Consider the following 23463-nt stretch of genomic DNA (forward strand, 5'->3'; position numbering starts at 1 on the left):
TGTGTAAAATTCTATATTATAAGAGAAATAAACTCCTCAATATGGATAAAGATTAGACCACTCATTTCATTGGCATAGGAAACTCTCAAAGGATAATGTCTTCTACCAATGCACGCTCACATCTTGGCAACTTATGCCCAGTGCTATAAGGCCATCTAGAATTGTGACTAATAATATTTTTTAAACCCTTACCTTCTGTCATAGAATCAATACTGTGTATTGGTTCCAAGGCAGAAGAGCAGTAAGGCCTAGACAATGGGGGTTAAGTAAGTGACTTGTCCAGGTTCACACAGCTAATGTCTGAGCACAAATTTGAACCCAGGATCATCCATCCCCTAGGCCTGGCTCTAAAACCACTAAGTCTGTGTTCATGAGCCTATAGCAGTTCGCCTATAGCAGTTCATGTGCCAAAGGGGGCTGCTCTCCTCCTCCTCTCCACACACACCTGAGGACATTTCTCACATGACCCACCCCTCTGCCCAGTAGCCCAATGGGAGCACTTCCTCCTTCCCCTGCCTGGGGCAAGTGGGCAGCTCACATGACCCACCCATCTCCCACAACCCAATGAGTGCGCTTCCTCCCTCCCCTGTCTGGGGTTCACATGTATGAGAATTGCAGTTTGGGCACTCAGTCTCTAAAAGGTTTTTCATCACTGCACTAAGCCATTGAGCTGCCCCTAGCTGTGACTGATAATAACAGCTAGCATTTATATAGTACTTCAAAGTTTGCAAAGAGTTTTATGAACATTATTTCACTTTACCTTCACAAAAGAAACTGAGGTAAATATTATCATTATCTCTATTTTATAGATGAGGAAACTGAGGCAGACTGCAGTTAAGTGACTTGCCCAAGGTCATGTGGCCAGAATGTATCAGAAGTTGGACTTCTACTACTACTATGCACATATATGTGTGTATGTGAGTATAGTCTTCCTGAATCTTCCTTAATACAATGTCCCTCCTCTAAGGTGTTCCCTACTTTGAATTTGTAGGATGTATGCATATATATATATACATATAATGTAGATGTGAGCATGTTGTATATACACGCATGTCCACCCCTGTACACACATGGTGTATGAATCTAGGTGTATATGTGTACATATATATATGCATATATATACACGTGCATACCTACATGCATACATCCTGTAGATTCAAAGCAGATAGCCTTATAAGAAAGAACACTATCCACACTGAGAGAAAGAACTGTGAGAGTAAAAATCTGGAAGAAAACATGTGATTGATCACTTGTTTATATGGGTCTAGGATTGGGGGTTTGGGTTTTAAAAGCTTGCTCTATTATAAAAATGAATACTATGGAAATAGAATTAGAGTGATAATACATGTACAACACAGCAGAACTGATTGTCAACTCCAGGAGTAGGGAGGAAAGAGGGGAGGGAGAGAACATGAATCATGTAACTATGCAAAAAATTTAAAAAATAATAATAATAAATTAATAAAGTGATCTTCCTTAAGAGCAAAAATAAAAAGCAGATGGAGGGCACTATATAGGGAAGTCAGTACATGTCAGACCTTTGGGAGGGGAAAGACTTTAAAACCAAGCAAGACATAGAAAGAATCACAAAAAGTAAAATAAATAATTTGGGAAGTCAGGAAGATGAGATTGTAGACTATAGGAGCTAGAAGGGAACTTAGTAGGAAAAACACAGGAGATTCCAAAGACTGTTGGTAAAGCACGACTCCTGCCACCTGCCTTTGTCCAGAATGGTGGACTGTAGCTGAAGAATAAGATGCATTTTCAGATGTTCAAGATGAAACTTATTTGTTAAAAGGGAAGGTTCTATTTTGGGGGTAGAAGCGAGTCACTGAGAAGCAAAAGTGGTATTAAAAAAGAAAAGAATCTCAATAAAACATTTTAAAAGCTTTAAAAAGCACCAGAGGCTTCCAATAAAATCCTGGTTCCACCACTTGTTCAACCTTAGGCATACCACTATTTCTCCTTGGAGCTCTCAGTTTCCTCAACTATAAAATGGGAACATTGAGTTAGATGACCTCAAAGGCCCTTCCAGAGTCTCTAAGAGCCTATAAATACAGGGACAAGTTGGTAGTGAAGGCAGTCATAGTTGTTTATCAGCTTGTATATGGTATGCAGAGAGAATGATCATTTTCTTTCTACTACACCAGGTTGTTCCTATGAAATATCAGAAGGAAGAATTCCAGAGACAAAAAGAACCTTCAAGATATTTCAGATCCAACAGAGTAGGAAACCAATGATCAGAGGAGTTCAGTGACCTGTCCACAGTCATATGGCTGATAAGTGGCAGAGCCTCAACCCATTCCCAGGTCTCCTAAATCCAAGCCCAGGACTCTTTCCACTACTTTGCAGTGCTTCCTTTCTGGAGCTTAGTCACCAACTCACTGTGTGCTCTTATGAAAGCTGATCTGTATCTCTCATTCATCTGTTCAATCTCAATCTCTGTTCAGGATTATTGTCATAGATGCAAAGAATTTTAGATTGGGAAGAAACCTCATTAGCCATATAGTTTAGTTGATATCTGAACAAAGATTTCACTTACATACCCAATACACTTGAAGACCAGCAGTGTAGGCAGCCTACTCCACTTCTGGAGAGTGCTCAGAGTTCTTAGGAAGTTTTTCCTGATGTCAACTCTAAATTTATCTCAACTTCCACTACTCTTGAAGACCAAAGAGAACATATCCAATCCCTTTTCCACATGATTTTCTATATAATAGCTTTTCATATAATTGAAGAGAGGTATCATTCCCTTGGCTATCATGGGGCTAAGTGGATAGAGCATCAGACTTTGGGTCAGGAAAACTCATCTTCCCAAGTTCAAATCCTGCCTCATATACTTAAGAGCTGTGTGACCCTGGGCAAGTCAGTGGATCCTGTTTGCCTCAGGTTCCTCATCTGTAAAATAAGCAAGAAAAGGAAATGGGCAAACACTCCAGGATCTTTGCCAAATGGGGTCATGAAGAGTTAGATACAACTGAACTGAACGATAATACAATGATGCCTTTCCCAACCCAATACATCGATGAATATTTGTTAAGGGCCAGGCATTATGCTAAGCATAATGATACAAAATACAAATGTTGATACAAAAAGACACAAAAGTTATAGCCTTCTCTTCTCTATCTCCAGTTTTCAACCACTCTTTATATGGAATAGAATCATTTGCCAGAAAAAAATTGGAAAACGAGGGGATACCCTTCAATTGAGGAATGGCTGAACAAGTTGTGGTATCTGTTGGTGATGGAATACTATTGTGCCCAAAGGAACTGGGGGAATTCCATGGGGACTGGAACAACCTCCAGGAATTGATGCAGAGTGAGAGGAGCAGAGCCAGGAGAACATTGTTCACAGAGACTGATACACTGTGGTACGATCAAATGTAATGGACTCCTCCATTAGTGGCAATGCATTGATCCTGAACAACTAGGAGGGATTTACGAGAAAAAACACTATCCACATCCAGAGGAAAAACTGGGAGTAAAACACCAAAGAAAAACAACTGCTTTATTACATGGGTCAAAGGGATATGATTGGGATGTAGACTCTAAATGATCATCCTAATGCAAACATCAACAACATGGAAATGGGTTTGGATCAAGGACACATGTAAAATCCAGTGGAATTGTACATCGGCTAAGGGAAGAGGGGGAGGGGAGGGAGGGAAAGAATATGATTCTTGTAACCAAGGAATAATGTTCTAAATTGACTAAATAAAATAAAAAAAAAATCATTTGCCGGCCTGGATGCCCTAATCTGGGTCTTCTCTAGTTTATCAATGTCCTTTATAAAATATTCACCTATAAAAAGAGAAAAATATACTTGCTTTGTCACTTTCCCACCTCCATTTTTTAAAAAATAAGTTTTATTGATGCTTTTGGTTTTTATATCAATCATTTCTGGATAATTCTCTCCCTAATCCTTACCCTTTGTAAAAAAAAGAAGACAAGCATTAAGTTAACAAATCAGAAGTCATAGTCAACAACAGCCTATCCCTGTAGTCTTCTGCCTTTACTAGAAGGAGGGAGATGGCGTGTTTGTTTCTTGGTCTGTTCTCAGAGTTTAGCTTCCTTGTAGTGTTTTTTTTTTAACATTATTTTATTTGGTCATTTCCAAACATTATTCATTGGAAACAAAGATCATTTTTTTTCCTCCCCCCCTCCCACCACCTCTCCCCTAGGCAACGCGCGATTCCATATGTGTCCTTGATTCGAACCCATTTCCATGTTGTTGGTATTTGCATTAGAATGTTCATTTAGTCTCTCCTCAGTCATATCCCCTGTAGTGAAGCAGTTGCTTTTCATCGGTGTTTTTACTCCCAGTTTATCCTCTGCTTGTGGATAGTGTTTTTTAGATGCCTCCAAGTTGTTCAGGATCACTGCATTGCCACTAATGGAGAAGTCCATTACGTTCTCTTGTACCACAGTGTATCAGTCTCTGCATACAATGTTTTCCTGGTTCTGCTCCTTTCACTCTGCATCACTTCCTGGAGGTTGTTCCAGTCTCCATGGAATTCCTCCACTAGTGTTTTTTTTTAAGCTTTTTGATGAATTTCTATTGCTCTCCTCGTTCTACTCACTTCATTTTGCACAAGTACAAGACTCCCTCTATTTTTCTAAAGTTGTCACATTTACTGTGTTTTAGAATTCAATGATATCCTATTAATTTGTTTGGTCAGTCACCAACTGTCATCTAATAGAGCTCTAGATTTTTGCAACCACAAAAAAAAGAAATGTGCTGTGAATATTTTGGTTACTCAGGAGGCTTTTTGTTCTGTTTTGTTATTTAAATCTCCTTAGAGTATATAACCAACAGTGACAAGAAGGGGTCATTCCTCAGTAAGTAGTCAAAGGATATGAACTAGTAATATTCAAAAGAAGAAGTACCAACTAATAACAACCACATGAAACAACTGTATGAAAACCAATTTCTGGAAGGACTAGACCAATTCACAGCCCCACCAACAGTGTATTAGCATGCCCTGTTTTTCCACAGCACCTCCGACATTAACTGTGTCCATCTTTTGTCACCTTTGGCAATTTTTTGGTTATGAGGTGGAACCTCAGATTTGGTTTAATTTGTAGTGACTCACCCAGGGTCAAACAGCTAATAAGTAGCAGAGCCTTGACTCCTGCCCAGGTCTGTTAAATGCTCCAAAACTATTTCCATCAGGAGCTTTTTATTTATTTATTTATTTTTGGTATTTTGATAACTGTATTTCAATTTAATTGGTATCCTTTGTATTCCTGTTCATTTTATTTTATGCTCTACATTCTGAGGCCATAGGTTTCACAAGACTTGTCAAAGATATGCATGGTACACAAAAATGGCTAAGAGTTCCTTCCTCGGAGAGAATTGGTAGTGGTTGTTCTACCATGTTCAACTTTGTGACTTCCTTTGGAGTTTTCTTGGCAAAGACTCATTTTATAGATGAAGAAACAGAGTCAAACAGGGTTAAGGGACTTGCCCAGGATCACACAGCTAGTAAATGTCTGAGGCTGAATTTGAACTCAGATTTTCCTAATTACAGGGTTGGTGCTTTGTAACCTCCCTGCCCTCAGAGAGAAAAGCTAATTTGCTAAAAGTCACATATCAAGTTAGTGTGTAAGCTTGGGGCCAAACTTCTAAGTCTAATAGCCACACAGGGTAAATAAATAAATAAGCAGAGACAACATTCATGTTTTGTTAACTGCATGTGGATTCTTCTCAGCAAATGTCAAGATGATCACTTCTTGCACACCTGAGTCACGCTCCCAAACTTTCTCCCACATCCTATCACCCAGGAGAGCCAACTCCTTAGAATATCAGCCTGAAATAATCAGCCTTGCTAGGCAGTGGATACAGTGCTCAATTTGAGGAGTTAAGACAGTGATGGCAATACTTTTAGAGATGGAGTGCCATGCCCCTCCAACACTGAGTGCTAAGTGCCCCCACCCCTTCCCACACACATGGGAGGGACAAAGCGCTCCCATTAGGCTACTGGACAGAGGGGCATATGAAGTGAGGAATGTCTTCAGTGAGTATAGTGAGGGGGAGGGGAGTGGTCCAAGCACTCTGCTCCCCTCCAGCTCTGCAGCCTGTGAGCCACCCACCTTACTCTCTGTGTACTCCCACTGGCAGCTGGGCAGAGGAGTGGGGCGTGTGAAAAAATGTCATCAGGCACAGTGGAAAGGGGGAGGGGAGCAGTTCCATCTGAATCCCTCTGCCTTTCTAGTAACCAATTCTGGCAGTGGGGAGGGCAACCTCGTGTGCCCATAGAGAGCAATTTATGTGCCATCTTTGGCACCTGTGTCATAAGTTCTTCACCACTGAGTTTGGAGACCCTTATTGAAGAACTGACTTTACCTCTTCCTAGCTATGTGACCTTAGGCAAGTCATATACCTTTTTGCACCTCAGTTTCTCCATCTCTAAAATGGATATTGATAATATTTGCACAATTAAGTTCATTGGAGTATTATGGGTATCAAAAGGGAGGATAATATAAAGTATTTCATAAATCTTCAAATATAATATAAATGTGATTTGTGGTTGTTCTGGACCTCTGGTATCACAGACTGGCCCATATGAGTCATAACTGAATAGTAACTGTCAACATTTCTATCTCATACTAGTGTATTTTTATGTAGAGTGGCTTTTCTCTAGAATGTCAGGTTGAAGAAGAGATCACTAGATTAGGAATCTAGAGATCCACATGCAAGACTGAGCTTTACAACTTACTAATCATGTAGACAACTCACATTAACTCTCTGATCCTCAGTTCTCTCATATGTAAAATGAGGATGATAATAGCCTTTACCCCATAGGATGGTTCTAAGGACCAAATAAGATAAAAATTGGAAAGCACTTAGCAAAAAGTAAGCGTTATAAAAATGTTAAGTTATTATTATTACTGCATAGGGGCATTCTGAGGTTCAAATAATAATACACCATACATCCTTTGTAAAACTAAAGTACTTATGAAAATTTGAGTTGGATGAGTGTTTTAAGCCTCACCTTCTAGGGTCAACTAATAATTACTTATCTTTATATTGTTTTTTAAGGTTTACAAAGCCCTTTCCAAGGTCTCTAATGGCCCCTTCAACTCTTAACTTTCATGTTCGAACATTCTCTGATCTATAATTCTTGGAGTTTTATTGGCTCTTTCCTATGTATTAAACAGAAGGCAGCTAGATGGCTCAGTGGTAGATTACTGAGCCTGGAAGGAGGAAGAGCTAAACTCAAATCTTGCCTCAGATTCTTACTAGCTGCATGACCTTGGGCAAGTCACTCAACCCTGTTTGACTCAGTTTCCTTATCTGTAAAGTAAGCTGGAAAAGAAATAGCAGATCACTTCAGTATCTCTTCCAAGAAAACTCCAAATGGGGTCACAAAGATTCAGATGCAACTGAACAGCAACAGCAATAAAGTGGGAATAAAGCTATTTCTACTAGCATTTATACTGGCATTGTGAGGAAAGAACTTGTAAACCTAAAAGTATTGTATATCTGTCACATGCTCTAGTAGCTATTCTCCCCTCCCTTCTCCCTTAGGGAACAGAATGGGGCTAGTGCAGTAATGGTGAACCTATGGCATGGGTGCCAAAGATGGCATGCATTGTGCTCTCTGTGGGCATGCATCCTCCCTCCAGTTTGTTACTAGAAAGGCAGAGGGACTTGGGCAGAGCTGCTCCCCTCTCCCTCTCCACCATGCCTGATATTTTTTCACATGCCCTACTCCTCTGTGAGTACACAGTGGATAAGGTGGGGAACTCATAGGCTGCAGAGCTAGAGGGGAGCAGAGGGTTCAGGTCACTCCCCGTCCCCTCTCTACACTTGATGAGGACATTCCTCACCTGCCCCTCCGCCTAGCAGTCCAATGGGAGCCCTTCCTCACTCTCTGGTGTGGAATAAGGAGGTGGGGGTATGGCACTAGGTCAGGGGGTGGGATGGGGGTGGGGCCCAGCACTCCATCTCTAAAAGGTTCATCACTGGGCTAGGGAAATAAATACTGAATCTGGAACCAGGAGATCTGGGTTCAAAGCCTGGCTATGTGACCTTGGACAAATCTCATCACCTCTCAGAGCTTCAGCTTGTCTATCTGTAAAATGGGGATAACAGTACGTGTACCACTTCCCAGTTTTATCATGGGGAAACCTCATTACAAAACTTAAACTCTTCCACAGATTCTGGAGGCTATTTTTGGTGAATTTGTGAGGTTTAAGGTCCCTTGGGTTCTAAACATGTATGTTATATGTTTTCTCTTGTAGATGTGTGATGCATACCTCCCTCTGGGCACAGCAAGTGAGGGAGAAAAGCCATGGTTTTGCACTTTCTGAGAGTAAAAAGCTCTGAGCCCGCCCATCTTGGCAAGCTCCTTTGTTATCCTTATTCCACCCTTCCTGGGCTTTCTTGTTTTGCTCAGAGTGGGCTCTGGACCCAAGCTGTGGTTTAAGCAAAGCAGGAGGTATTTTTCAGTCCCAGTTCAGGCAGCTCTGCTCTAAGGCCTACTTTACATTGTACTTTAGAGTGGCTGAAGGAAAAAGGCCTTCCTCCTCATTGGCCCCATGTCCCAGGGCACCAAGTATGTCAGATTATTTACCTCCATTAAAGAAAGAGCTGCTTTAAAAGAATAATAATAAATTACCCTGAGAGATTTTAGCTGCTTCTGACTTGCTAAGTTACTAGAGACACAATTTTACCTAACAATTGTGTGCAAGCCAATTGATCAGCAAGCTTTGAAGCACCTCCTATATGCCAGGCACTTTGCTAGGCAGTAAAGATACTAATGAGGCAGCTCAAGTCAGGAAGATCTGAATTCAAATTCAGCCTCAGACATACTTCCTAGCTATGTGATCCTGAGCAAGTCACTTAACTTCTACATGTCAAAGGGATCCACTAGATCCAGTGGAGAAGGAAATGGCATACTATTCCAATATTGTTGCCAAGAAAACCACATAGTTATGGTCCCTGGGGTGAAGAAGAGCTAAATTGGACTGAACAACAAGAGATACAGATACAAAGGAGACACAAACCCCAGTCTTCAAGGTGTTTAATTTCTACTCTGAGTAGATAAATGGAATATTTATAGAAGCATAGATTTAGACCTGGAAATTTATCTAGTCCAATTCCCTCATTTTATGGAGGAGAAACTGAGGATCAGAGTTTCTAATGAGTTGCTCAAGGTCACAAAGGTAATAGTAGTAGGTATACGGAACTTAAAGTTGAGAGAGGAAGGAAAAAGAGAGGAAAGAAGGAAAGAAGGAAAGAAGGAAAGAAGGAAAGAAAGAAAGAAAGAAAGAAAGAAAGAAAGAAAGAAAGAAAGAAAGAAAGAAAGAAAGAAAGAAAGAAAGAAAGAAAGAAAGAAAGAAAGAAAGAAAGAAAGAAAGAAAGAAAGAAAGAAAGAAAGAAAGAAAGAAAGAAAGAAAGAAAGAAAGAAAGAAAGGAAGGAAGGAAGGAAGGAAGGAAGGAGAGAGAGAGAGAGAGAGAGAGAGAGAGAGAGAGAGAGAGAGAGAGAGAGAGAGAGAGAGGGAGGGAGGGAGGGAGGGAAGGAGGGAGGGAGGGAGAGAGGAAGCAAGCAAGCAAGCAAGCAAGGAAGCAAGAAAGCAAGAAAGCAAGAAAGGAAGGAAGGAAGAGAAAGTTCTCTTCATCCCAGCCCAGTCACAATCTCAGATAGCATTTTGCATCTCTTGAAAGTACTTAGCATTTAATGTTACATGTTATCAGATCTATATATTTAATCACCCCACTAAGCTGGAATCACCAAGGAACTTCCTTTATTTACACAGTTTCAATATGGTTTAGTGAACAGAGAATCAGCCTTGGTAACAACATCTAGGTTCACATCCTGCCTCAGACATATACTGGATTACCTGACCAAGGCGAAAGCAGCTCTGGAAGTCTATACTTTATGGGCGAGTTACCAATCTGCTTTGGTGAGGTGAATTCCTCATTCCTACGAAATTATCCCCTCAACCTGCCAAATCTTCTCTAATGTGGACCGTGGTGTTTTACACAAAATAGGCACTTTATAATAAGTTATTGATGAATGTATGTATTCATATATGTGCATATTTTATATAAATTATACCTACACAAAACACATATCTCATTAGTTGTTCGATTGTATCCAATCTCTGTGTTTGGTATTTTTTTGGGCAAAGATTCTGGAATGATTTGCCATGTCCTTCTCCAGCTCATTTCACAGATAAAAAACCTAAAGCAAACAAGGTTGAGTGCCTTGCCTGAGGTTACACAGCTCGTAAGTGGACACAAGTCATAGGTTGGCATTGAATTCAGGAAGATGAACCTTCCTGACTTCAGACTTGGCACCGAAAATCACATAAATGAGGTCTTAGTCTTAATCTTAGAATCCAGAAGATATGAGTTAATATGCCACCTATCACATACCAGATCTGGAGTCCTGGGAAGTCACTTAGCCTCTTAATTGATCCAGGTACTTCCCTTAGACCCATGTTATCTGAACTGCTAAAGGAAATTTCTTATCTGGAGCTACCTATAATAATGAAAGCACAGCTCCAACCAAAAAACATATAGCTATATCAACAGAGACATTATATATATCAGGGAATATATAGATATATATTTATCAGGGAATGCATTTTCTAAGGCTAAATTAAACTCACTGGCAAATTCTGAATTTCTGATCACAGGCTTACCCTAGGAATAAGATATCCAATTATTTAGTATAAGTAAAAGTAAAAAAAAAACCCTTTTCTAGGGGTTTGCTATACAGAATTCTGCTTTTTTAAAAACCCTCACTATCTGTCTTAGCACAATACTGTGTATTGGTTTCAAGACAGAAGAGCAGTAAGGGCTAGGCAATGAGGGTTAAGGGACAGGGACTTGCCCAGGGTCACACAGCTAGGAAGTATCTGAGTCCAAATTTGAACCCAGGACCTCCCTGTCTCTAGGCCTGGCTCTCTATCCACTGAACCACTTAAAACTACCTCCCCTAACATCTTTTGAGGAAAACATCTCACACAGAAAATAAGGAATGACATTTTTACCACCTACTTGCTCCTCTCCTAAATGTTGCTTTTTGTTGTTACCATTCCACCCAGGTTCAAATCTCTGCTTAAAAAAATTTATATCTATCTATACCCCACCCTCACCCCCCAATCTCCCCATCTATTTTCCTCAGGCCCAATGAGCCACCTGGATCTCTCCAAACTCTTTATAGAGGTAAGAGACCATGATGTGAAATAATGGAGCATTATTTAGAGTACTTTAGCAAAACTTTCTTTTTCCTTCCTTCCTTTCCCCCCCCCAAATCAGGGACGATTCTCTGTTAAGGGAAGGAGAGAGACATATTAGGAAACTAAATTTAAAAAAAAATTTTTTTTTTAAGAAGAAAACATTTCCTGATGTCACATCCCAGAAATCTCTAAACATTAAAGGGCACTAAGGGTCCCTCCTGACTCAGTGAAGGTTTTCTCCTCTAAACAGATAGGCAAGCATGTGTGAGAAATGATTTGTATTTGTGGGAATGAGAAAGAGCCTCAAAGAAATGTGGCTATTTTTTCCAAGACTCAATGTCATGTGGGTGACAAGACCTGGGACAATAATATACAATATACACATGCATGGATATACATAGGATATACATATATATGGAAAGAATTACCTCTATAGGTGTCTCCATACATGGATTCTCATATGTATACATACAGGTATTTATGTACACACACAGGCACCCCTAGAATCACGTTATCCTTTTGTTCCTTAGTGTCCTTGATTAAAGTTTCCCCTAAGCAAAGGTTCAAATCTGGCCTCCTCTACCTTAAGCACCTGCAGCGTAGACGTTCTAGTTAGAACATCATAAAATAAGGGAAATGGACCTTAAAACATCAAGCTGAAAGGGATGTTGGAACAAAGAGCATTAGAGCAGGGACTTAAGGATGCAGAATGCTAAAAGCTAGTGGAATGCCCCAGGGATGTGCACTTAGCTCTATGCTGCTGAACATTTATATCCATGACTCGGATAAAGGCATAGACAGTGTGCCTGTGAAATGTGCAGATGATGCAAAGCAGAGAGGGCTAGGTATGGATCGTCAGGGTGCTGGTTGACGATCAGGATTCAAAAACATTCTGACAGCCCGAGGCACTGAGCTGAATCTAAAAATGTAAACTGAACATGAGTAAATATAAAGTCCTGCTTCTGGGTTCAAAAATAAACAAACAAGGAATGACAAATGAATGAATGAACTTTACAACAGTGCAGAAGATAGAAAAAAAAAGTGAGGATTTTCAGGAACTGGAAACTGAATAGGAATCAACAGTAACAAATGGCAACAAAAAAGCCGATGAATAATCAGGTCTCAAAAAGAGAGGCACAGTGTGCAGGACCTGGAAGCAAATTTAAAAAAAATTTTTAATGCATTTATTTTTTATGTATTGTATTTGTTTTTATATATATTAGTTTTATGTATTTATTTTAGTATTACTATTTTTTAAACTCTTATCGTCCGTCTTAGAATCAATACTAAGGTATTGGTTCCAAGGCAGAAGGGCTAGGCAATGGGGGTTAAGTGACTTGTCCAGGTCACAGCTAGGGAATGTCTGAGGTCAGATTTTAACCCAAGACCTCCCATCTCTAGGCCTGGCTCTCGATCGACTGAGCCAGTCAGCTGCCCCCAGAAAACCTTATTTTACTATACAATTATATTGTATTTACCCCATCCTGACAGGACCATAGCCAGAGTTTGGGGTTCGGTTCTAGATTCCACATTTTAGGAAAGACACTGGCAAACCAGAAAGTATCTAGAATAAGGCAACCAGAAGGATGGAGGGCCTTGAGCTCATGACATATGAGGATTCCTTGAAGGAACTGAGAATGCTTAGCCCAGAGAAAAGAAAGAGGATCTGATAGTTGTTTTCAAGTATTCAAAAGCCTGTCACACAGAAGAAGGATTCAATTTGTTCTAAGGTGAATAGAGAACAAAGGGAAGAAACTGCAAAGACATTCGAAATTGGGGAGGACTTCCTAAGTAGTGGAGGCATTGAAAAGCATAAAAGGATACAGCAGAGGGCAGATTGGGGCAGCTAGCTGGCACAGAATATAGAGCACCAGGCCTGGAGTCTGGAGGAGCCGTGTTCAAATCTGGCCTCAAATGCTTCCTAGCTGTGTGAGCCCAGGCAAGTCACTTAACCCTGTTTGCCTAGCTCTTGCCCTTCTGTCTTAGAGCTATTACTAAGAGAGAAAGTACGAGTTAAAAAAAGGGGGGGATGGTAGTGGGCTATAATATAACAACAATAACAATAATACTATCATTTATATCGTTTTTTAAGCTTGACAGAATACATGTTATCTCATTTGATCCTCACAAAAATCCTGTGAGATAGATGTTATTATTATCTAAATTTTACATATGAGGAAACAGAGGCACATAGTTAAGTGAGTTGCCCAAGATTATAAAGCTAGTGTCTGAGACAGGATTCAAATTCAGATCTTCCTGACTAAGTCCAGCACTCTGCCCATCCATTGCACCCCACCTCCCAGCTGGTTCCTTCTCTCTGGAGGTCTTCAAGTGAAGGCTTGATGTCTTCTCAGAGATGATGAAGAGGGAAATCTTACTCAGTTTCAAATGGCTAAATGGCTTCTTCCCCATTCCTTCTAGCTCCAAGTTTCTGAGAATGTTAGAACTAGACAGGGCTATCTTCACTGCTTCCTTCAACAGGCAAGAAAACTGAGGCCTAAAGAGGGCTTTCATGCAAGGAATTAAGGACATTAGTGACAATTGCTGCTTTTAATTTCAGTGTAAACTACTTACATGGTATTCATTTTCTTGTTTTATTTATATTAAAAAAATTTTAAACCCTTATCTCCCATCTTAGAACCAATATTATATATTGGTTCCAAGGCAGAAAGAGCTAGGCAATGGGGATTAAGTGACTTGCCCAGGATCACACAGCTAGGAAGTGCCTGAGACCACATTTGAACCCAGGACTTCCCATCTCTAGGTCTGGCTCTCAATCCACTCAGCCACCCTGTTAATTTAATTTTTCCCCCCCTCAATTACATGTAAACAAAAATTATTAACATTTATTTCTTTTTTTATTGAGTTGCGAATTTTCTTCCTCTCTCAACTCTCCCCTCCTTGAGAAGGCAAACAACTGGATACGAGTTATACTGTCATGTGAAACATTTCCATATTGTTGCAAAAGAAAATGCAGATCCCCTACCCCTGAAAACACAAGAATAAGAAAGAAAAAAAAATAAAAGTATGCTTCAATCTGCATTCAGACTCCATCAATTCTTTCTCTGGAGATGGAAATCACTTCAGAATTGTCTTGGATCATTGAATTGCTGAGATTAACTAAGCCATCCATAACTGATCTTCACACAATATTTCTGTTCACTATGTACAATGTTCTTCTCCTAATTCTGCTCATTTCATTTCACATCAGTTTGTGTAAGTTTTCCCAGGTTTTTCTGAGACTACCCTGATTGTCATTTTTTATGGCACAATTGCATTCCATCACAATCATATACCACAACTTGTTCAGCCTTTCTCCAATAGATGGGCATCCCCTTAATTTACAATTCTTTGCCACCACAAAAAGAACTAGTGTCAATATTTTTTAACATATAGGTTCTTTTCCTTTGATCTCTTAGAGATGCAGACCTAATACTGGTATCTTGGATCATGGGGTATGCACAATTTTATAGCCCTTTGGGTGTAGTTCCAAATTGATCCAAGCATTCTCAAGAACATCTTGGAATTATGCTGAATGAACATAAAACTGGACATCCCTCTTGACCCAACCACTACTAGGTTTGTACCATTAAGAAAGAGATCAAAGAAAGTTATATTCCTTTTCATCCTGAAATAATCATAAAATCTGACATTTCAGGTGTCTCAACTCAGAATGACTGTTGATTTTAATCTGCTTTCTTTGACATTATGAGTGAGCAATGTTCTAGAACTGGACACAATTTACTGTATAGCCACTTTAAAAAGCCTGGTTGGGCTTAAAACTGGTCATCAGCAAAATAGTGAAGTTGAAGGTTATCTTCACTATCCTCCCACTTTCTCTTTCAATCCTCTCTTCTGTTCATGCTTATCCAGCTTTTAAACTCTATTCCCCCTTCCCAATCTAGTCCTCTTTCCAGTTCTAAAAAGGAAATTCCTTTAATGTAGCTCTCAATCATTTCTCAGGCCCAAGGATCTAGAACTTTAAAAAAAATGACATTCTGCCTTCTTTCATTATCTTACAATGTATCCCATATATGCCTTATTTGTACATAAGCTGTTTGTATATGGTCTGCACCATATCAGAAACAGACAGCTAGAAAGCTCAGTGGATAGATTCTGCACCTGGAGTCAGGAAGACCCGAGTTCAGATTTGGTCCCATATTCTCATTAGTGTGATCCTCAAAAAGTCACTTGGCTGCCGTCTGCCTCAATTTCCTCATCTGTAAAATAAGGATAATCATAGCACCTACTTCCCAAGGTTGTTGTGATGATCAGATAGATCATAGTTATAGTGTTTAGCATAGTGCATGAGGCATAGTAGGGTTTTAATAAACATTATGATAAAATAGACAATAATTGTAAAGTATTTGGCATAATGCCCAGCCCATAGGAGGGGCTTGTTATTCAGCAGTTTCAGTCATGTCTGACTTTTTGTTGTCCCATTTGGGGTTTTCTTGGCAAAGGTAATGGAGTGGTTTGCCATTTTCTTTTCCAGCTCATTTTATAGATGAGAAACTGAAACAAACAGGGTTAAGGGACTTGTCCAGGATCACACAGCTAGTAAGTGTCTGGGGCCATTTTTAAACTTAGGAAAGAGAGTCAGTCCCCTTGGCTCTAGAAACCAGCACTCTACCCACTGTACCACCCAGCTATTCTTCTAGGTATATTTGGTAAATGTTTATTTCCTTTCTTCTTTGAGATATTTCAAGCTTCTAGAGGACAGGGATTATTATTTCTGCCTTTCCTTGTATCCCAGGTGCTTAGCTTAGCCTGGAGCATCAAAGGCACTTAATAGATGCTTGTTGTTTTCACTAGGAGGGATCGATTAGCCCCTTTAATTTACAGATTCAGAAGCTGAGGTCCAGAGAGTTTAAATGCTTTTCCCAACATCACCCTCACTAAGGATTCAAGTCCCGGTCTTCTGACTTTCAGCCAGAAGTCTGGAGTATTTTTTTCTTACAGTTGTTGATAACTTATGTTTTTCCCTTCAAAAACTGCCTTCTCCTATTCTTTGGTCATTTATCACTAGCCGTATGTTTGGCTCTTGCTGCCTTTTGAGGCAGCGTTCTTTCCACTTGAAACTGCCTCTCCTAACTCCCTAACAAGGACTGATTTTGAAAGGCTGGCAAAATCGTGAGGCCCGAATGAGCTAACAGAGATGAACTACATTTGGTCGGCATAATGGCTTGTCAGAATCTTGCAGAACCCTTATAATTACTAGCAGAGATAGGAATTCAGGTGGAACAGATCTGTGGTTAGCAAACAATTGATAAGGACAGGTAAGACTGCCTCTACAAGCAAAGAGTCCTTAAAGTAAAATCAAGATAGGAAGGAGAAAAACTCAAAACACAGAGCCAACCACTCAACCCTTCAGTGCTGGGTCAAATGGCCCCATTCAGGCAACTGTGGCTGAGGGTATCGTCAAGCAATAAATGTCCCTTCGGAGTTATAGCTGGAAGGGACTTCTGAGACCATCTATCCTGCTTCCTCACTTTACAGGTGGGAGTAAGTGACAGAGAAGGGATTTGGAAAGTTTCTTTGAATCCAAACCCAGCATTTTCCCACTATACCACATTATCTCTGGGCCTCAGTCTCCTTTTGGACAAAACAAGGCTCAACTAAATTAATCTCTAAGTTCCTATGAGGTTCTAATATTCACTGTTTTCTGTTCTAATATTCTAAATTCTTAGGTTTCAGCTAGCTAGAACCTTTTATGGTCTTTGGTCTGACAGTCTATATCTAGAGGCAGCATGCATAAAAAATTGGGCTGGGGGTGGGGGTGGGGGGCAACTGGGTAGCTCAGTGTGTTGAGAGCTAAGCCTAGAGACAGGAGATCCTAGGTTCAAATCTGACCTCAGACACCTCCCAGTTGTGTTAACCCCCATTGCCTAGCCCTTACCACTCTTCTGCCTTGGAGCCAATACACAGTATTGACTCCAAAACGGAAGGTGAGGGTTTAAAAAAAAATGGGGCTAGGAGTCAGGAAGTCATGGGTTCAAATCTCATTTCAGATTCTCCAGCTCTGAGACCCTCAGCCTTAGTTCCTCTTCTATAGAACGAGGGGACTGGACTCCAGCTCTGGATCTATTCAGTGAATCAAACAGTCTATGATAACTGGTAATAATTCACATTTTTGTGTTGCTTTAAAGCTTACAAAACATTTTTCTTATAAAATCCCTGTGAGGTCCAGAGTCCCATCTTACAGATAAGAAAACTGAGAATTTCCAACACTAATAAATGTAGCAGCCAAGTGTCTTGACTTAAGGTTGGGAATTCTTTCTACTACATCACACTGCTTATGACATTTGCTAATAAAAGCTGAAGGGGTTTTATTCCCTCTTCCAGAAGACCTGGTCATTTTAATAAGAAACTCTGGAAGACCAGATAGCCTTCAAGAACCAAAGAAAGGAAGCCTTAACAAAAGGAAATAGATTTGTTATTTGGGGGCTCAGCTGTCCCCTTTGCTTACTCCTAAGACTGTTCTTGACCATGTTCTAGGCCCCATCCACCATCTGCATAAATGACAGTTCCGTACTTTTTGTCATCTTCTCAGGCATGGCCTTCGCTGGCCTTCAGATATTTTTTGATCAAGGACAAAATAAGTCTGGGAAACTAGAGCCTTTTTGTACCAAATTTCTCCCCTAACCATAGGGATATTCTTCTGAGAGTTGACTGGCTCTTTTGTTTTCATTTTTTCAATTGTACTTGAATCCAAACTCTTTTTCTTATTGCAGCTACACTGATGTTCATTCCATTCCTTTTAAACTTCTTTGGGGGGGCAATATTATCTAGCACTAAGATGGAGAATGGTAACAGGGAATGTTACCATTACAAAAAGTCATAGAATGGGACATAGAATGGAAGAACTGGAAAAGAACCTTAAAACAGAAAATGTTAAAGCTGGCAGAGACCTTGAGATTATAGAACATTAGCAGTGGAAGAGTCTGTAGAGAACACAGAATTTTAGTATATATAAATGAGAATTTTTGATCAGGGAGGAACTTTAAAGAACATCTTAGTCAAACTGGTTCATCTTACAGAAGAAAGGAAGTCTCAAAAGGAAGTAACAAGTCCAAGCTCACCCAACTACCAGATGGCAAAACCAAGATAAGATCCTAGACTTTCTTTTCTTCAAGGCTCAAGGGCTCTTTTTGAGCACTTTCTTACCCATTTTTTAGCTCACCACAACCTGGTGAGATAGGGGCAGCATTTCTCTCCAGCTGAGAGACTTGGAAGTCCAGAGAAGGGATATAATAACCAAACTCACAAGCCTAGAATACATGCCTTCTCAAGCACAATATTCCATTATGCTATGCTGTTTCTCAGAGCTATGCCAGTGGCTTCTATAGCAGAGTTTTCTCCTACAAAAATCATTATATTACTTCACTGTTACCTCTTTCAAAATTTCCCCTTTTGTTCTTTACATATGCAAAGAATTCAAGGTAAAGTTTAAAATTGAATAAAAGTTCCTCATGTAATTAATTTCCTTATGTGATCAGTGCCCCTCCTCTTTCTCTTCCCCCCACTCAAGACTTTCAATTGTGTTCTAGATCTTTCTCTTTCTTCCCTTACCTTCCATCTACCTAGCTAATGGGGGTTAAGACTTTCAATTGTGTTCTAGATCTTTCTTTCTTCCCTTACCTTCCATCTACCTAGCTAATGGGGGTTAAGTGACTTGCCCAGGATCTCAAAGCTAGGAAATGTCTCAAGGCCACATTTGAAATCCAGGACCTCCTGTCTCCAGACCTGACTTTCTATCCACTGAGCCACCTAGCTGCAAAGTGTCTCTCTAGTCTTTAGTCTGTGTTAACAGCTTTCAGGGCTTCACAATCTTTACAATCAAGGAGTTTTTGTCTTTAGCCTAATCAATACACCTAATGCTTCAGTGGGTGAATGGTATTGCTTTTCTGAGTCAAGGAAGAATATGCTTATTTATCTTTTTTTTTTTTATTTTGGAACTCCTACTTTCAACTCTAAGGCAGACAACTAGAGGTAAGTGACTTGCTCAGAGTCACATAGCTAGGATGTATCTGAGGTCACATTTGAACCCAAGTTCTCCCATCTCTAGGCCTGGCTCTCTTTCCACTATACTACCTACTTGTCCCCTATTTATCTTTTTTTTTTTAATCCTGTCTTTTTTTTTTTAATTCTGTCTTGGTATTGATTCTAAGGCAGAAGAGCTGTAAGGGCTAGGTAACTGGGATTATGTGACTTGCCCAGGATCACAAAGCTAGTGTCTGAGGCAAAATTTGAACCCAGAACTTCCCCTCTTCAGGTCTAATTTTCTAACCACTGAACTACCTAGCTTCCCTTCCGCCCTTTATCTTTTAATGATGCCCTTGGAACACAAAGTCATAGGGAAATGGGGTTAAGCTAAGCTTCTGACCCTGTGGATTCTATCAGTAATTTCACAAAATTATAATGATCAAGTCGACCCCCTCATTTTCCATGAGGAAACTGAGGTCCAAAAATGTGGTGACTTGCTCCATGGCTAATTCATGTCAGGGCCATGTGTCCTGACTTCCATTAGGACCAACTACTTCTGATGGCCCATACAGCCTTTTCTTTTATCCCCACTCTCATTTCTGTTATGTGGAAGAGGTCATCTCTAAGGTCCCCTTTCTATCTTCAGTGTTCCATTCTAATAATCCAGAAGTCCCTTCTAGCTCAAGGTCTCTCCCTTTTAATAAATGCATATGTGCTGTACTCCGTGGCCTCCAGCAAATTTATTTTGTAACAAGGAAAGGATTTGTGTTCAGGTACAGATTCAAAGTGGAAGGGAGAACAGAGAATGGGAATAGGGGAGTTGACAGTAATATAACTGGTATATAATTTTAAAAAGTAAAGGCTTGCATTTTGGAGACTTTGTCTAGGGTACACATATTTCTCAGGGATTCACTAGCTGTGACCCTGAGCAAGTCACTTAACTTGTCTTCCTCAGTTTCCACAACTATAAAATGGAAATAATAATAGCACCTTCCTCCCAAGGTTGTTGTGAAGATCAAACCAGATGATATTTGTGAAGTGCTTAGCACAGTGCCTGGCACATAATAGGAATCTAATAAACATATTTTCTTCTATCCTTCCTTCCACCTTCTCATACACTCCACAGCAACTTTGGACATTGGACATAACTCATTCCACCTATGTAAGGGGAAAGGGAGTGGAATTGGAAAATCTAGGTTTATTCCTTAGTATCTCATTCAGTTTCGTTAAATTAAGCAAACATTAACTAAGCTCCTAATACAAAGGCCCTTGATATGTGCTGGATGCTGGAGATGCAAAGATTTTTATTTTTTTAGATGATAATTGCCTTATTTGCAGGGCAGCACATCCAACACTATACATTTATCAGTTTAAAATGATGCAAATATTTAATGGCACTTAATATATTTATAGGATTTTAGTTCTAGAAGGAAGATTGGTTTTTATCTATTCCAACAGCTTAATATTACAAATGGGGAAAGTAAGGTTCAAGATTCATCCTGGGCAAAGAGGATTCTAGTTCCACTGCAACCCAATATATTTGTTTAAGGTTATATTGATGCCTTTTATTTTTCATAGCTTGGTCATTTCAGGAAATGCTTCAGCAGCAACATAGTATGCTCTTTCTTGTAACAATTTCAAAAAAAATTAAGCATTGCCACCAACAAATCATCTAACAGCATAGCATTCAATATTCATTCAATATGCCGCAAGCATTTATTTTTTGTCTAGTATCTCCCAACAAGTTCTGAGCAGAGGAAAAGCCAAATAAAGTTCTGCCTTGAGAGAAAGAGGAGAGGGGGTAGGGTTAACAATGATAAGTCCTAGCCATATTTGAAGCTCTCTTTTTCACAACTCTCTCCATGTATTTGGCTAACGCCATCTGAAGGACTTAGGTGAAGATGGGCAATGTGTAGGATTTGGTGTGTTTGGGGGTGGGGAGGTGGAGGGGGTATATCCTGGCAAAGCCTTTAGAAAACCCGAGTCCAACTTCTAGGCTTTCCCTTCCTTCCTCCTTCAATTTCATCCCACTTATTTTAGGAGTTTTTTGCTTCTTTTAATGTTTCTCGGACATCCTTCAAATTTTGCAACCAGTTTATTTTTCTATGTTTATGCCACATGGATGAGAGTGAGAACTGGAGTTTGTGGGGAGGAGGAGAGAGTAAGAGGGCTTGACAACTAGTCTGAAAGTGTCCCCATAGATCTTGGGGAAGTTCAGCTGAGCAGGAACTATTTACTACCAAAGTTAAACTTTTAGAACTTCCCAAATGCGTGGTACTAGAAACGGTACTGGCCCGGCAGTGGAGATTTGAGTTCAAGTCCGAACTACGGCAGTTATTAGCGGCGTGACCTCAGGGCATGTCTATGTCTCCATTAAAAAAAAAAAAAAGTGATTAGGTGATTTTAAGTCCCCTTCCAGCTTTAGCACATGTTCTATGTTCTAAACATTTTCTGTTCTATATTAACTTAAAGTTTCAACAATTCTCTAAGGAGAGAGGGAGAGGGAGGAAGAGAGACAGACAGACAGACAGAAACAGAGAAAGAGAGAGAGAAATGTACAGCGTCCAACATCTCTCTTCGTCCCCTTCCTACTCCTTCCTGCATCCCGTGTTCTTTCCCCCTCTTATATAGGATGGTCCCCCGGTGCCAAAGGAAATCGTAACTGTTCTTAATAACTCCCTTAGGGACTTGTTCGCCGTCCCCCGCCTCCGGAGACTGCCCCGATAGGGCGAGGCTGCACTCTGCGCCCCCCACCCCTCCACCCCCAGCTCTTGTAGAGGGTAACACCCTCCTCTTTACTGAAAGCGGGGTCTCGCACCCTTCCCGACTTCGTTGCAGATCTGGAGGAGACCCAGGATTAGGGGTAGGGGGTGGGGAGGTGGGGAGGTGAGGGGTAACCAGCAAAAAGCCGCCTTGGGGAAGGGAAAGGAGGAGAAGACGTGCCGGTCGCTAGGACCCACCTGCCGGAACAGAACTTCAGCCATGAGGCTGGTGCGGGCGCAGAGCCGGTGGACTAGGTCCTCCGAGGGGCAGCGGCTGCTGCCGCCTCCCCCTCCTTCTGCTTCTCCTTCTCCTTCGGCTTCTCCTCCTCCTCCTTCTCCTCCTCCTCCTCCTCCTCCTCTTCTTCCTCCTCCTCCTCCTCCCCCGCTCGGCGCTGGCCACGGCTTCCTCTCCTGCCTATGCATTACTCCAGCTATCTCCTCCTCCCTTACAAATAGGGCTGGCTCTGTGCGTGCGTGTGTGTATGTGCGCGCGTGTGTGTGCGTCTGTGTCTGTGTCTTTGTGTGCTAGAGTGAATGTGTTTTTCTCTTCTTCTGCACATGCCGGGTAGGGCAGTTGGGACTGCTAAACCCAGGTCCCAGAACTCTCCTCTCTCCGCCCTGTTAATGTTTCTCTCTGCTTTTGCCAGTCAGGCCCCCACCCTAGGCAGACAGCTGCAAGCTACACACACACACACCCCCTTTAAAAAAAAAAATTCACTCAAGCGGAAAAAACCCTGAAGCTAGCAAAAAGGAAAAAAGAAAAAATCTCATCAGGGCGACCCTGCCCTGCCTAAACTCAGCCACAGCAGAAGCGGCGAGACAACAGGGCAATCCAGAGGTTGGAGGAGGAGGGGTTAGTGCCAACCACTCTTCGTGGGGAGGGGGACTTAGGATAATTGTTGGTGAGAGCTTGGCTCTCGTCCTGCTAAGTTCCAGACAAATAAACGGCGTTCTCAGCCTTTTACCACAGGCAGAGCGTATCTGTTTCACCACTTGTTTCCCCCGGAAGGAGGAAATCAACCAAATGCTAGTTACATTGTCTTCTCTGTAATGGACCGATAGTGGTTTCCACCGCATGTCTTGGGTTAGACTGAGCTTGTCCTTAATCTTAGACCTGGAAGGGATCTTGGTCCAGAGAATGCCAGAGATGGAAGAAAATACTTTGGAAACTAAATTGCAAAAAACATGAAACAGAAAGCCAACGCAAAGAAGATAGAAGATGAATTGATTATCTGGGCAAGCCTCCTTATTTACTTTACAGATGGGGAAAGCAAGATTGGGGAGCATCGTTTGCTGTAAAACGATGTTTGCATTTGAGATCGACATAAGGTGGTGAAACAAGTCCTTCATTCGGAGTCACCCATCTAGTCCAGATACTATTCCTACTTCTTCCTGATTGCTAATCTACTTCTTCCTAATTCCTAATCAATTTCTTTCTCGGTAAAATAAGGGGGTAACTAGATGATCTCCAAGGTCTCTCCAGCTCAAAATCTATGATTCTGTGACCTTAAAACATCTCT

At 40.8% G+C, this 23463-nt stretch overlaps 1 protein-coding gene across 6 annotated transcripts in view; it reads right to left on the reverse strand.

The window, feature by feature from the left end:
* Positions 1 to 22736, reverse strand: part of GGTA1 (glycoprotein alpha-galactosyltransferase 1 (inactive)) — a 115383-nt gene extending 92647 nt beyond the window's left edge. Inside the window, exon 1 of one of the 6 annotated variants that reach the window (XM_007474583.3) lies at positions 22142 to 22736. In XM_007474583.3, coding sequence (XP_007474645.1) covers positions 22142 to 22366 — 225 coding nt within the window. In that variant the 5' untranslated portion in view covers positions 22367 to 22736. Of the gene's footprint in view, positions 1 to 15317; positions 15337 to 22141 lie in introns of those variants that run through there. The other 5 variants (XM_056812042.1, XM_056812043.1, XM_056812044.1 and 2 more) reach the window with 5 other exon arrangements.
* Positions 22737 to 23463: the final 727 nt, after the last annotated feature.

The sequence above is a fragment of the Monodelphis domestica genome, chromosome 1 (genome assembly GCF_027887165.1).
Source record: "Monodelphis domestica isolate mMonDom1 chromosome 1, mMonDom1.pri, whole genome shotgun sequence".
Classification (NCBI taxonomy): Eukaryota; Metazoa; Chordata; class Mammalia; order Didelphimorphia; family Didelphidae; genus Monodelphis; species Monodelphis domestica.